We start from the raw sequence: 15,591 nt of genomic DNA, 5'->3' as shown, positions 1-15,591 counted from the left end.
CATAGATGGAAATTCAGTTTGCATTTCTATTTGCTAATAATTAGAATTGAAGTTGGGTGTTTTTGTTTTTGTTTGTTTGTTTTGCTGAAATTAGCAAGTGAATGAACCTCACAACAGAACTACAGACCAAATTAATAAATTTGTTAATGGAGTCTTTCCATCTCAGATTTAGGATTTTAGCTTCACTGATGTATGAAACTCTTTTGAAAAAATATTCACACATATATTATAGGAATTAGGTATTCTCTTTTAAATTCTCCTGAAGGCCAGTGCTGGCTAATAAAACTAACTGCTCCAGAACCGATATAAGTCAGCATTGTATAAGTCTGTGATATATCATAATTTTCATGCTTCATCTTACCCTTAAGGACATTGTCAAAATGTCATTACTTTTTTTTTTTTAATTAACTTTCCAGGAGTTGCTCAATGAACTGCAAAAATTTCTGGAAACTGAAAAAGATGAATTAGTTTCAGAAGTTCCAAACCCACCTCCCAAGAAAATTCGACTACAAGGACTAGAAGATAGGATTGATGGGATGGATAATCTGAGTCAAAATGGAGAGGGAAAGATCTCGATTATTGAAGATGGAAGCATTGCTTCCAAGAACTTAAATTTAAATGTATGCAATGTATGCCTAGGAATTCTTCAAGATTTCTGTGAAAAAGAGTTCATTAAAAAGGTAAACTGTTTTTTTATTAATGTGCGATTCGTAAAGATTTTCAGTTCTAAGGCCTAGAATTCTTGTATCCAAAGGAACAATGCCATTCGTTTCAACTTGTTTCACACAAATGGATCATTAGAACGTTTTCTTAATTTTTTTTGAAAAAAGCCTACTATTCTCAAATTACCTTTCTATCAACATGTCTGAAAATTAATGAAGTATGTATCCATGTATTTCAGTTATGAGTGCTGTTCAATTGAACAAAAATGTAGCAGTTTTCCCTTTGCTGTTTAACATAGCTAAGGAGTTAGAGAAAAGTTCTTCTTTAGTCATACCTTTTAGTGTCTAGAAAAGCCTAGTGTTACAGCCTTGAGGACGGTACATGATTAAAGGTGGGATTGCTTTTTGTTTCCAGGTATCAAGAGTGCCTATTTGGCTTTATTTTGTTTAAAATCTTTTCTGAATTACCAGGTGACTTAATAGAAAAGTATTTTGATATTCAACAGGTTGTTCTGCAGGTGAGTCCTGGCTCTTTTGGCACCTTGTGATATCAGTCCTCAGGGTCATATTTGGCAAATATTTGATTTCAGGATGTTTGTGAGAGTTTCCTACTCAAAGGTAAAAGTTTAGAAGTTTTGCAGTGTCATCTCCTGGACCAAAAATTCATGTTATGAAGATTAGTGTAAAAATTTCAGCAATTCCTGGGAATTTATATAATACTTTTTTATGTAATAAAAAATACTTTTTATGTAATACTTTTTTAGGTGTGCCAAAAGGTTGAGGCCTCTGGGTTTGAATTCACCAACTTGGTATTGTCAATCTCCTTCCCACCACAGCTATCTGTAAGAGAGGTAAGGTCATTTACATACATAAAACTATATGTGAAGTACACAATAGAAATTTCTAAAAAAATAAGTATAAATATCCCTTCCCATATTATATTTTCACATTTTATGAATTTATTGAATGACTGAAAGCATTCATTACTATAGTTGCTTAATGATGTTGAGTGAATGAATGAGAAAAGGAATTATTGGTTCAAGTTAGTTTATTCATCACAGTACTGCCATCTTTTTAAAAGGTCCTAATTCAGTAGCAACATTCATTGAGCGGCATGTTGGTCAGAGAAAGATATTTGACCAGGACTTCAGAGATCTTTTGGGGCAGATGTATGTGTTTTATAATGGTCCTAGGATAAGATCATTTTAATTTTGATGAGCCTTCTCTTTTCCAGAGTAAAATATAAAAAGACGGCACCTCTTTTAGTCAATGGAAAAAGGGAGAGAAATAGCCTCATATTTATTTTAACTTTTTTCTTTTGGTAAGTGAAATAAATAATAGTAGTCATTATTGTAATGTTCCTATGTGTAGAAACTGATGTGAAAACACAAAACTATCTTTGTTAATACTGTTAAATGTAGTATAGAGAGAATGGCCTCTGTAATCTCAAATTATAATGAGCTGTAAACACATCCATTTATATGTATGAGGTATATTTTCCCTAAGAATCCCAAAGCATCACCTTACATCTTATACTGTCATTTTCTTTGGGTGAATATGTTTATTAGTCCCTAAAAGGCTAAAGATTGACTTAAGACTTGTTGAGGCTGGATAAATGATAGAGAAGAGCTGGGGAGTGAAAAAGAATAGAGTGATTTTAAGTAGTATCTCTGTTGATGACAAGATAATGGAGCAAATGGAAGAGTAAAGGCGGTGATAATGATAATACTGAGGTTTATAAACACTGAAAGTCATTTTCTAGTCAATCATCAATGCATTTCTCATAGATAGGTCATCTCCAGGGTCCAATTTTGGTGGAGAAAAACAGACTTCCAAAAGCTAAGTGACTCACAAAAGCTTTTGGTGTTTGAGTAACAAAAATAGGAAAAGAAATATATTTTCTAAGTGTGGTTATATATCTTACTACCAATCTTCATCTCAAAGTTTATATTTTTACATTAAAATTTGTATTGTCCATTTTTACCACATGTGATGATTTTAACAATATTAACTTAATATTTGTTGAATACTTATGAAGTATTTATATTCCATATTAGAAATAGAAGATGCTGTTTTAAAAAATAGAATTATTCTGCATAAACTCTTCTTGCTTTTATTTATTTATTTTTGGCTGCGTTGGGTCTTCGTTGCTGCGCGCGGGATTTCTCTAGTTGCGGCAAGCAGGGGCTAGTCTTTGTTGCGGTGCGTGGGCTTCTCATTGCGGTGGCTTCTCTTGTTGTGGAGCACAGGCTCTAGGCACGCAGGCTTCAGTAGTTGTGGCTCGCAGGCTCTAGAGCGTGGGCTCAGTAGTTGCGGTGCACGGGCTTAGTTGTTCCACGGCATGTGGGATCTTCCCAGACCAGGGCTCGAACCCATGTACCCTGCATTGGCAGGCAGATTCTTAACCACTGTGTCACTAAGGAAGTCCTTAAACCTATGTTCTTATACTTGGGTTTAGAAAAACAACTGCCAAGTAAAGGATGAGGCAGGAGTGGCTTGAGCTATGTTTAATTGGAAGATTGGGATTGACATATACACACTACTATATATAAAATAGATAATTAATAAGGACCTACTGTATAGCATAGGAAACTCTACTCAATATTCTGTAATGGCCTATATGGGAAAAGAATCTAAAAAAGAGTGGATGTATGTATATGTATAACTGATTCACTTTGCTGTACACCTGAAACTAACACAACATTGTAAATCAACTATACTCCAATAAAAATTTTTTTAAAAAGAGCTGTGTTTATAGTGATGGCTTAGGAGTTTTAGTTAGTAGCCCAATGAGAATTATGGGTGTGATTAGATAAGTTCTTTGGATTTTCATCCAGATATTAGAAGTATAGTATCTGAAAAGATGAAGGTGACAATCCTTTTTTACTCAGTGCTGGCCATTCCTAGAGTACCATATTCAGATGGAATGTTCTACTTTAGGAGGAACAAATACAAATGGGAAGGCATTTTGTAGTAGTCCATGTACTAATCCCCCAAACTTGTGAATATGTTATTTTGCATTTTTAAAAAAGGGACTTGGCTGAAGTAATTAAGGTTAAGGATGATGAGATACAGAGATTATCCTTAATTATCTAGGTGGGCTCAACCTAATCATGTGAGTCCTTAAAAATACCCTTCCTGGCTGAGGTGATGGTAAGAGAAAAAGGTGATTGTGGAAGAATGGTCAAAGAGGTGCAGTGTTGCTCACTTTGAAGACAGTGGGAGGGAGCCATGAGCCAAGGAAAATGAGTGGAATCTGAAAGCTAGAAAAGGCAAGGAAACAGGTCCTCCTAGCCTAGAGCCTCCAGAGAAGAATATGGTCCTACTGACCCAGTGAGACCAGTGTCAGGCTTCTGACCTAAAGAACTGTAAGATAATAAATTTGTGTTTTAAACCACTAAATTTGTGGGAATTTGTTATAGCAACAATAGAAACAAACACATTTAGATGAGTGCATTTAGAATGTTGGAGACATCTGAACCCCGGTCACAGGAGCTGCTGCCAAAGGAACTTGGGTTATTGAATTTGGAGAATAGATGATTTAGTGGGACGAATTTGCTCTGCTTAAATATTTGAGGGGTTTTCTCCTGGAGAGATAAAGTAATTTTCAGCTGTAAGGAGGATTATCCAAAACAGGATAGACTGTTTTCAGGAATGGTGAGTTTTCTGTCACCAGAATGTTTAAGCCAAGGCTGGGCAACTACTTGGCAGAGATATATATATATAAGGAAGTTGTAAACCTATAGTTGGTTAGACTAGAGACTTTGTTCAGCCTTTACAAACTTCAACATCCTATATAGTTTTAAGAAAAATATTTATTATAATAATTTTTAAATGTTACCTTATATTCATGATTGATTCCTCTAAACTCCTACACCACATTACATTACTGCCACACTAAAATTACCATAGAGTGAATAACCCAGACTTATGCTAATATTAGGCTAACCTGGTGTTGATGGGAAAAGAGCATTCCAAGTAGGTCCTTTTAAAAGTAAGCACTTTAAAGTCCTGTTCTTCTAGGTTTATCTTTACTAGTACAGTTCAGTAGGGGGCAATATTGTACTATCAGTTTGGCCTACTGGCCCCACCTCAGGAGCAGCGTGTGGGAAACAGTTGTTTACTACTGACTTTTTTGGTTTTTGTTTTTAATTTTTATTGGAGTATAGTTGATTTACAACGTTGTGTTAGTTTCTGCTGTGCAGCAAAGTGAATCAGTTATACATATATCCACACTTTTTTAGATTCTTTTCTCACATAGGTCATTACAGAGTATTGAGTAGAGTTCCCTGTGCTCTACAGTAGGTCCTTAATTACTACTGACTTTGAATGATAATTGTCCCTTAAATGCTACTTTGGTCGTATGAAACACCTACTTCTCTATATGCAGCTTGGTATAGTTTGAGTTTTATTTATCAAATCAAAACCTTTTTTCTCTCATTTGTTATACTTTGTAATATTTCCATGCTTTGCACTAAGTACTATAAGTTATACACAGCCCTAGAAAAGTAGCCCAAAATAAAAGCAGTACCATTTCTGTGGTAGCAGTTTATATTTACAAAATTGTTCTTTTCTTAAATTCTGACAAATGGGTATTCAAAAGACTTTGGAGTTTTACTTAAATCTGTGCAGTCTTAACCAGTTTGGGACCATCATCTCATTAAGAATCTAAAGAAAGCAATGACTCCCTTGTCCTAAAAATGCATGTATTCAGAATTTTGCATGTATTTACATAGACCCCTTAAACTCCCAGCCATTAACCTAGGATCTTTCTTAATTGGACACTCCAGTAATTTTCCCCCTCTGTAATTGATTGATGTGCTTACTTTTTCTAAAGGGCAGTGTTTTTTCTAATTATGATTAGCTCATAGTACAGAATTTGATGAAATCTCTTTGACTTCAAGTACAGAGAGCTACACTTTCAATTTCATATTGTATGTGTAGGCCTGAGCTGGCTATCTTCATTCATTAACCCAACTCTCTAATTTAGCATGCATATTTTCTACTTTTTATTCATTTTGCGTGACTTCTTAATTTTTATTTTGTATGACAAACACCCTGCTTAAATCAGTTTCTGTTCTCTCTTACCCACCATTTAGTACCAACTTAAGGTTCACTTCAATCAATAAACTTTCTGAGCTTACTAAGGAGTTTTCAGACTTTGTAACCCTATTTTTTGGTTAGGTTAGTTAGTTAAGACTTGCTTCAATCTTTATGTGGTCCATTTATCCATGGAAAGCATTTTTACAAGGTTGCTGAATGAGGCACTGAAAAACATGCAAAATTATAGCAATCACTGTCTCGGCCTCTTAGGGATTTTTCAGTAGATTTTTTATGGATGGGTTGGGGGGATGTAACCTTGCTAATGTTTTGCATATACAGGCTGCAACATTTTAAGCCATTCAGAGGACATGCAGCAGACCCATCTTCCTTATGAGAGGTGACCCCAATAGCATACCTCTGTGAGCACAACATCAGTATATGGAAGCCTGCATGATCAGAATCACAGAATCATAGATCTGTAGGAGACCTTGGTGACCCTCTAGCCTCATTGAAAAATGACATGTATATGGTTGTGATTTGTCAGAGCTCTGGCCATGCCACCACCCCAGGTATAAATCCCTTAAAACCTACTGAGAATCTCTGATGGAGTCCAGGAGTTCCCAACCTTTTAATCTCTGAAAATTTAATGGATCCCCAGTGTCTGTGAATTGGAAAGAAGATATGTTTGGATGATTTTTTTCAGCCTCATAGACTGGGATTACTTCACTAATCATCTCACTCATCTCACGTGAAGGGGGGAAGACCAAAGCTTGCCCAATGTGTCACATTTATTGGAATTTGGGTGTGTCTCCCTCATTCATGCTCTTTTTTTTTTTTTTAATCCACACCATCTCTCCATCTTTTATACTTAGGTATGTTTTATTTACTTAACTACCTTGGCTCTATGGGCATTGCCTTTTCTTAACTACTGCACTTGTTAAGCCATATACTCGAGAAGGATCAGGGGACAAAAGAATGATAAAATCTAGGCAGAGCTGTTGCATCAGGGGGAACATGGGACTAGACATGGGAGCAGGTTCAGGATTCTGTTACTCCATCTACAATTGGGATGTGTGTCCAAGGAAGAAAAGATGAGTGACCTGTGATTAGTCAAGGTCTTTGTAGAACCCAAGTCCTCGTTAGTTTAGGGTGGGCAGTCAGCAGTCCAGCTGTCAGGGAGTCAGAGCAGGTATTGAATAGGTTTAATAACTCACTATTAGAGGGTACAGGTGCAGGGAGACCAACAAATAAAGCAAGAACCCTTTCCTGAAGTCACTGAGCATTGTAGCAAGGAAGAACAAATCATATTCCCACGAATGAGATGCCATGGTGAAGTAGGACAAGGAGCAAGGCTAATTCTAAAAACCATCACAATAATGTATACTGGATTCAGGAATGCAGTTGGCGGAGCATTCAGACATATGTTTAAATACTTGAAGATGCGTATGTTTACTTCCTAGCTTTGCTTTTCTCTTGGCCTGAACCAGCTAAGTATAGGCAGAGGAGGCAGCAAGAAAGAAAAGGTTGCTATGGCTAATCCACCGGTGTGGGTGGTTGAGAGGTAGCAGGGTGTGTTAAGAGCGTGAGGCGGCCTTAAAATTTTGAAGTTTATGTTTTAATTTGTATGGTCTTATTCTCATGAATTGTCACATTTTGCATCTTTAAAATTTTTGGTGAGAAATGGTTATATAACAGAGTTAATAGGAATACAAGATGAAGGAAATCCTTTTTCTATTTCCCCATCAAATGCAACATATTTTCTACTACGTTGCTACTTACCAACTATTGAGTTCCTTATCAAACTTTCCTTTTTTCCCTTCAGTTTTAGGACTGCATGGCCTAGTGGACTAAGTTTCAGAAAAAGGGAGCTTCTAAATTAGACTCTATTTCAGATTTCTTTTGTTACATAGAGAAGTCATCTCAATTACCCTTTTTGCTGAGATCACCACCATGTTTTAGACTTAGTAATTCTGAACTACTAAGTTATTATTTTTGAAAAATCATTCATAATTTATATATACAATATATGTATATAAAGTGATAGTTGATATGTGAAACAGCCACACCACCACAATGTGTGCTTATGTTTCAGGAGCAGTAAGATACAACCCCTTTCTTGGAAACAGCAAGGGGCAGTAGCTGCCACCATTTATTACTGGTAGGTCGGTGTGCTGCCTGTGCTGTCGCATTTAATCATAACAACCCCTTGGAGTGGGCAGTGTTATTACTTCTATTTTACAGATGATGAAATTGAAACTCAAGGTTACACTGCTAATAAATAACAGAGCTAGGATTTAAACGCTCATGTATCCAACTCCAAAGTATATGCTTTTGATTATTGCTGTGCCCTACTTACTACCTACACTGTGATTTGGTCAGATAGATATCAGAAGTGGGTTATTGTGTATCTGTGTTTACAGGAGAGGCTTAGTCTAGGTTTTGACCTTTACACTCAAATGGTACAGTATCTTCAAAGTTAGGGAAAGGATTCTTGGTAAATTTGACCTTTACACTCAAATGGTACAGTATCTTCAAAGTTAGGGAAAGGATTCTTGGTAAAAGTATATATATATATATATAATATATATATATATATATGTAGAACCAGAGCTCTTGTAATATTTTAACAAGAGTAATAATTTAATGAACATGATGATAAACCACCAATTTATTTGGTGATTCTCTAAAATTACAAGTTTGAAAGTAAAATTAAAATTACATTTTTTAGCACTTTCCCACCACACTTGAGCTCAAGTTTTGTTATCAGATGATTGGAATAGGTACAGAACAGGTTTTAAATCAAATATCTTTTTACAGCAGATGTCTTTTTTTTTTTTTTTTTTTTTTTTTTTGGTACGTGGGCCTCTCACTGTTGTGGCCTCTCCCGTTGCGGAGCACAGGCTCCGGACGCGCAGGCTCAGCGGCCATGGCTCACGGGCCCAGCAACTCTGCGGCATGTGGGATCTTCCCAGACCGGGGCACGAACCCGTATCTGCTGCATCGGTAGGCGGACTCTCAACCACTGCGCCACCAGGGAAGCCCCAGCAGATGTCTTAAAATAGAGGAATTTCCATTCGCTTTTGTGAGGAGCTACTTCTGTTTTTCCTTTAATCTTAGGACGATTGGTAGGTGTGTGTGATGATGAATTATTATGTTATTCCCTTAATAATTAAAGGTGGGCATGTCAGGATTTCAGCCATGTCCTTTTGTCATGTGTACTTCCAAATATCAAAAAAGAGAGAGCTGGTGCCACCCTGAAGTCAGACAAATCCAACTTCATTATTGACTTCTCAGAAATCTCTTTCTTGAGAACTAATACTGGTACTTTCTTACCTTTAAAAAAAAAGAATTAGTAGTATTGATTAATGGTAGTGCTACAGCTGCTCCTGCTTCTTTTTTAAAAAAAAATTAGGTTGTACTGCTTAAAATATTGGATGTTATCTTTACAAATCTTTGCTTTTATTTTTTTAAATATTTATTTATTTATTTATTATTTTGGCTGCACTGGGTCTTAGTTGCAGCACGTGGGATCTTTGTTGCGGCACATGGGCTTCTTAGTTGTGGCATGCAAACTCTTAGTTGCAGCATGCATGCGGGATCTAGTTCCCCGACCAGGGATCGAACGCAGTCCTCCTGCATTGGGAGCACAGAGTCTTACCCACTGGACAATCAAGGAGGTCCCACAAATCTTTCCTTTTAAACGAAACTTTGTTTTTCCTTACTAGTATTAATACAGAATCAGTATTAGTGGAATCTATTTTCTAGAGTAAATACCATTCAAGGAAATGGTATCTGAGAATTTTTTTTCCTAAGAAAAACTGGGTATCTTTTTCCTTGACATTATTTTTATTATGCAGAGTTATCTGATTTTTTTAATATGATAAATATTTTTCAACTAATTTGGACACTCATCGTTTATAAAACTCTCATGTGAAAGGCCTTAGTTTAGCATTGGATTGTCATTTCACAGTGTTACTTCCTTTTTATTGCTCGTAGCTTTTGGTGTTAAACCAAAAGCTGTTAAAGTTAGTGGGTCGGAGATCAGATGGGTGTATGGCTGTCTCTACAACCTTGACAAGAGTGCTCAGAGCAGGTACTGGCAGAAGGAAGAGGGCAAGTTTTTTATTTAAGAGGTATATAATTATATAAATTTTTATTTAAAAATTTATATATATGGAAAATTAAAGAGTCATATATTATTTTTATTGTCACTTAAAAGCTATTCAGAGAATTCCCTGGTGGTCCAGTGGTTATGACCAGGTGGTTTCACTGCTGTGACCTGGGTTCAATCCCTGGTCAGGAAAGATCCCACAGGCTGCGCAGTGCAGCCAGAAAAAAAAAGAAAGTTATTCATGTAAGTAACTGTTGAAGTATTGATGTGATTGAAACTCTTGATTCTTTTCTCTGGTGGAATCTCAGTTTATCTCTGAGGTGGTTGTTAAAATGTTATTATGAGTATCTGGGCAGGTATAATGTGAGGGGAACTAATTTGTGGGGAAAAATAAAATGGATTTTATTTAGATGTGGTCATGAAGCATAAAAAAGATGAAATAATGAAATAGATGTGTTGGTATCAACACAGGTAGCCCTTTTATTCTTATATAAAGAATCATATCACACCTATTAGAATGGTTATTATAAAAGAGACAAGAAATTGCAAGTGTTGGAGAGAATGTAGAAAAAGGGGAACTCTTGTACACTGTTAGTGAGAATATAAATTGGTGCAGCCACTATGGAACACAGTATGGGGATTCCTCAAAAAATTAAGACTAGAACTATGATATGATCCAGCTATTCCACTGCTGGGTATTTATCCAAAGAATACAAAATTACTAATTTGAAAAGATATATGTACCCCTATGTTCATTCAGCATTATTCACAATAGCCAAGATATGGAAACAACCTACATGTTCATTGAAGGATGAATGGATAAAGAAGATGTGGTATATATACACAGTGGAATATTACTCAGGCATGAAAATAATGAAATTGTGCCACTTGCAACACTGTAAATGAAACTTGAGGATATTATGCTAAGTGAAATAAGTCAGAGAAAGACAAAACTGTATGATTTCACTCATATGTGGAACTTAAAAAAACAAATGAACAAATAAAGCAAAACAAAAACAAACTCACAGTGGACTTCCCTGGTGGTCCAGCTGTTGAGAATCCACCTTCAAATGCAGCGGACATGGGTTCAGTCCCTGGTCAGGGAACTAAGATCCCACATGCTGCGGGGCAACTAAGCCTGCACGCCACAACTAGAGAACCCACATGCCACAACTACTGAGCCCACGTGCTCTGAAGCCCATGCGCCACAACTAGAGAGAAGCCGGCACACCACAATGAAAGATCCTGTGTGCCGTAGTGAAAGATCCTGCATGCTGCAACAAAAAGACCCGACACAGCTAAAAATAATAAATAAATATTTTTTTAAACCCCTCCAAACTCACAGATACAGAGAACAGATTGGTTGTTATCAGAGGGAAAGGGGGTTGCAAGATGGATGAAATGGGTGAGGTGGGTCAATTGTATGGTGATGGATGGTAACTTGACTATTGGTACTGATCACTTTGTAGTATATACAGATGTCAAATTATAATGTACACCTGAAACTTATATAATGTTATATACCAATTTTATCTCAATTTAAAAAATCACGGCTTCCCTGGTGACACAGTGGATAAGAATCTGCCTGCCAATGTAGGGGACACAGGTTTGATCCCTGGTCCGGTAAGATCCCACATGCTGTGGAGCAACTAAGCCCATGCACCACAACTACTAAGCCTGCGCTCTAGAGCCCGTGAGTCACAACTACTGAAGCCCGTGTGCCTAGAGCCCATGCTCTGCAACAAGAGAAGCCACCGCAATGAGAAGCCCGTACACTGCAACAAAGAGTAGCCCCCACTCACCGCAGCTAGAGAAAAGCCCATGTGCAGCAACGAAGACCCAACACAGACAAAAATAAATAAATAAAATAAAAATAAAAATAAATTAAAAAAAAACTCAACTCATTAAAAAAAAGAATCATAATATAAAATAGTTTCTATTTAGAATTCAGTTCACATCTAGGATTTAAATTTTTTGTGAAGCTGGGGTGTTATGTGTATTGATAATATTCTGTTCATTTGGTATTATCACTATAAATTCATATTAGAAACTGTGAGAGAATGATTTTAGTGAGACTTTGGATCGTATTTCTGAAAGCATTACCTGGTAGAATCTCTCCTTATGAAGAAAGTGGGCGTGTCCACTCAAGCCCTATTGAATAAATCAGTAACCAGGAACGAATGCTAAATTGGTATTCCAAAAGATTTTTTTAAATGCAGACATGTATTCAGGGCACTTCTTTTGGATACATTTTTATTCATGATGCAACCTGAGTTATTTTGTAAATAAGATTAAGATGCACCACATGTATCTTTTGAAGGGCTTTTAATCATACTCACTACAGGTATAGTGTAATGAATCAGAGTGAGTGTTCAGATAAACAATATTCAATTAGCATAGAGACTCTTTTTTCCTGAGCTTGTGATATAGTACATCTATTGGATAGCTTGTTGGACATCTTAGGTAGTCTTTTTCCAGTTTGTTTTGTCTTTCATGTTTCTCACATTTTAAGTAATTGCCTCATAGGAAACACAGAGATTACATGATGTGAGTCCTTGAAGTTGAAATCTATCCTGGAATAGAAATATTTTCATTTTCTTTTTAGCAATTTATGTTATTATATTCATCAGCATTTAACCCCTTCCTTCTCACAGATAACCATTGTCTTTACTCCTAAAGCTAGAGTTGAAATGGGCCTGATTTTGAACTTTATATAAAATGGAATCATAACATGATAAATCTTTTGTGTCTGGCTTTTATCATTTGATGTTATTTTTAAGAGATTCATTCATATTGCTATGTGGAGCTGTAGGTTGTCATTGGTGTACAGTATTCAGTTGCATGAATATACTGCAATTTATTCATACTACTATTAACGGATATTGAGGTTATTTCTAGTTTTTAGCTACTTTCAACAGTGACACCATCAACATTCTTTTTTTTTTTTTTTTTTTTTTGCGGTGTGTGGGCCTCTCACTGTTGTGGCCTCTCCCGTTGCGGAACACAGGCTACGGACGCACAGGCTCAGCGGCCATGGCTCGCGGGCCCAGCCTCTCCGCGGCATGTGGGATCTTCCTGGACCGGGGCACGAACCCTTGTCCCCTGCATCAGCAGGCGGACTCTCAACCACTGCGCCACCAGGGAAATCCCATCAACATTCTTGAAGTTTATCCTAGTGCACATATGCAGGAGTTTATCTATGGTATATGCCTATGAGTGGAATTGCTGAGTCATAAGGAATACAATTCTTTGAGTTTATCAGATAATGCCAAACTGTTTTCAAAGTGGTTGTACTAGTCTACATTCCCACTTTCATTTATTTTGATCTTTAATTTCTTTCAACAATGGTTTACAGTTTTCAGTGTACAGATTTCACACATATTTAAAATAATTTGTCCCTAGGAATTTCATTGTTTTGGGTGCTCTTGTAAGTGGAATTGGAGTTTTATTGCATTTTCCAATTTTTCATTGCTGATCTGTAGAAATGTAGTTGGTTTTTGCAGACTTGTAACCTGCAATCTTGCTAAACTTTAAAAAATAGTTCTAATAGTTTTGTTGTAGATTCCTTAGGATATTTGACCATGTTTTTTATTACAAATTCAGTTTCTTCAGTTGATAGTGGGTTATTCAAGTTTCCTGTTGCTTCTTGTGTCAGTTTTGGTAATTTGTATCTTTTGAGGAATTTGTTTCATCTAAGTTGTCAGATTTATTTTCATAAAGTTTTTCATAATGTTCCCCCTTCTTATGGTTTAATGTTTTATTCCATGACAATGGTAATTTGTGTCTTCTCTTTTTTTCCTGTGATTTGTGCAGCTAGAGATTTACCAATGTTATTGATCTTTTCAAAGAACCAGTATTTGGTTTCATTGATTTATTCTGTATATGTTTATTTTATATTTCATTGATTTCTGTTCTTTATTATTTTCTTCCTTCTACTTATTATGGCTTTAATTGTTCTTTTTCTGTCTTCCTAAAGTTGGGAGCTTAGATAGTTTATTTTGGGTTTTTCTTCTTTTGCGCTACAATAGCAGAGTTGATTAGGTGTGCTAGATGCATATGTCCAGCAAAGCCTAAGATATGTACTTTCTGGTCTTTAACAGAAAAATGTTGCCAACCTTGGCTCTAGGGGCTATAATATGCTTATAAGATGCTCTTTATCTTAACTCAATCAGGAATATTATAATCTTACAACATTATATTTCTATTTTACTGTTCTTAGTCAATTGTTATATATCTGTTATGTCTATATACGTTTTAACCCTACAATACTGTGTTATAATTTTTGCCCTGAAATATGTATCTTTTAAAGAAGAGATGAAAACAATATGCCTACCTATTATATTTACCACAAATTTACCATTTCTAGTGCTCCTCATTTCCTCTAGATCCAAGTTGCCATCTGGTGTCATTTCCCCTCATGTGACTCATGACCCCCACTGAAAAGACCCTCATTTTACCTTCTCCAAAAAAAATAAATAGTCTTTTAGAGGAGTTAGGGCAGGTCATTCACCTGGCTGAATGAAGTGATGTAGGGGATTTGAAGATCTACCTCTTTTTTCAAACAGATTTTCAGTCAAACTTCCTTATTTTGCTCCTTCTATCCCCACTTCCAGAATTCCATGGTGGTGTGTTTACTCCTCAGACTTTTGCTGCTTGTGGCGTATCAGTTATGTGTGCTGCCAGTTTAGGATTCAGCTTTTTTGTGTGTGTGTGTGTCTCTGTCCTTTACCACTCCTCTATCTGCTTTCCAACTTCCAGATTTCTAACTACACTCCCACTGTCCCCATCCTGGTGGATTTTATGCTCTTTTAACAAATCTCGTTACTTGTTGTTTTAGAGGATTAGCAAAAGTACATACCTGACTTTGATATTCTCTCTTCACCTAGAAGTCCAAATACATTTGCTTACTTTTAAAATATAATGTTTGCATTTGTCTCATTTTAATTTTTATTATAGTTACATTATTTTTATTTACTACATTAAACAAATTACCAAAATCAAAGTATACTGTCTAGTTTCTTTCATCTGTGAGGTTAGAAATACTTTTTTATGCTATTACAACCCTAATGGAAATCTGTCAATTTAGTTTTTATTTTACAAATTAATTATATGGAAAAATATGAAGAAAAAATATTCTTGAAGAAATTTTATATTCTTTTTGGGCAGTTAATAGTAGGGTTCCTACCCAATAATGACCTTTACAATGTTTGCATATTTTAAGGTTATGTAACGGAGGAATGGTAGGTGGAAGAAAAGATTAGAAAAAATTCATTATCAATTAGACTCATGAGTGTATTTAATAATCATTTTTGACATCTCATGAACTTAGGCCTTTTTTATTTGTTTAGTTATTTTAGCTTCTATTTTTATATCATATTGTACAAATTAGTGGTAGTATATGAATAACTCATCACACTGCCATTTTCTAGAAATGCACTTGAAATATCCCAGCCACCAAAGCCTTGTCATTAGATCTTGCCGTTAGATAATCTTCACCAAATTATTCGTAGGAATCTGTGGTTCCTTTTTCCTTCTTTTTCTCTCACTGTCTCCATCTCTTTCTCCCCCTTTCCCTCTCCCTTACCTTTCTGCCTTCCCTTGCTCCCTCCCTTCCTTCCAAATACTATATCAAGGTGTCCTAATAAAGATATTGGCAGGATTCAAACTGGACAAAATTTAAGGTCCAAGGGCCCCTGCCTTTCTCCTTTCCCCAGCATCATACTGCATTTTGTTGTTGGGTATATGGTTTGATGTGCCTTGATCATTTGCCTTTAT

The 15,591-nt window shown here is 36.0% G+C and overlaps 1 protein-coding gene across 4 annotated transcripts in view; it reads left to right on the top strand.

Annotated features, from left to right (window-relative positions):
• The window catches only part of PUS10 (pseudouridine synthase 10), a 71,571-nt gene that overhangs the window by 5,552 nt on the left and 50,428 nt on the right, over nucleotides 1-15,591 (top strand). For all 4 annotated transcript variants that reach the window (XM_060117957.1, XM_060117956.1, XM_060117955.1 and 1 more), the window contains exons 3-4: nucleotides 417-680; nucleotides 1,427-1,513. In XM_060117957.1, the coding sequence (XP_059973940.1) occupies nucleotides 417-680; nucleotides 1,427-1,513 (351 nt within the window). The remainder of the gene's footprint in view (nucleotides 1-416; nucleotides 681-1,426; nucleotides 1,514-15,591) is intronic.

Source organism: Mesoplodon densirostris, chromosome 14 (assembly GCF_025265405.1).
Source record: "Mesoplodon densirostris isolate mMesDen1 chromosome 14, mMesDen1 primary haplotype, whole genome shotgun sequence".
In the NCBI taxonomy this organism is placed as follows: Eukaryota; Metazoa; Chordata; class Mammalia; order Artiodactyla; family Ziphiidae; genus Mesoplodon; species Mesoplodon densirostris.
Note: the sequence above shows the minus strand (reverse complement) of the source record. Positions and strands in the feature narration are given on the sequence as shown.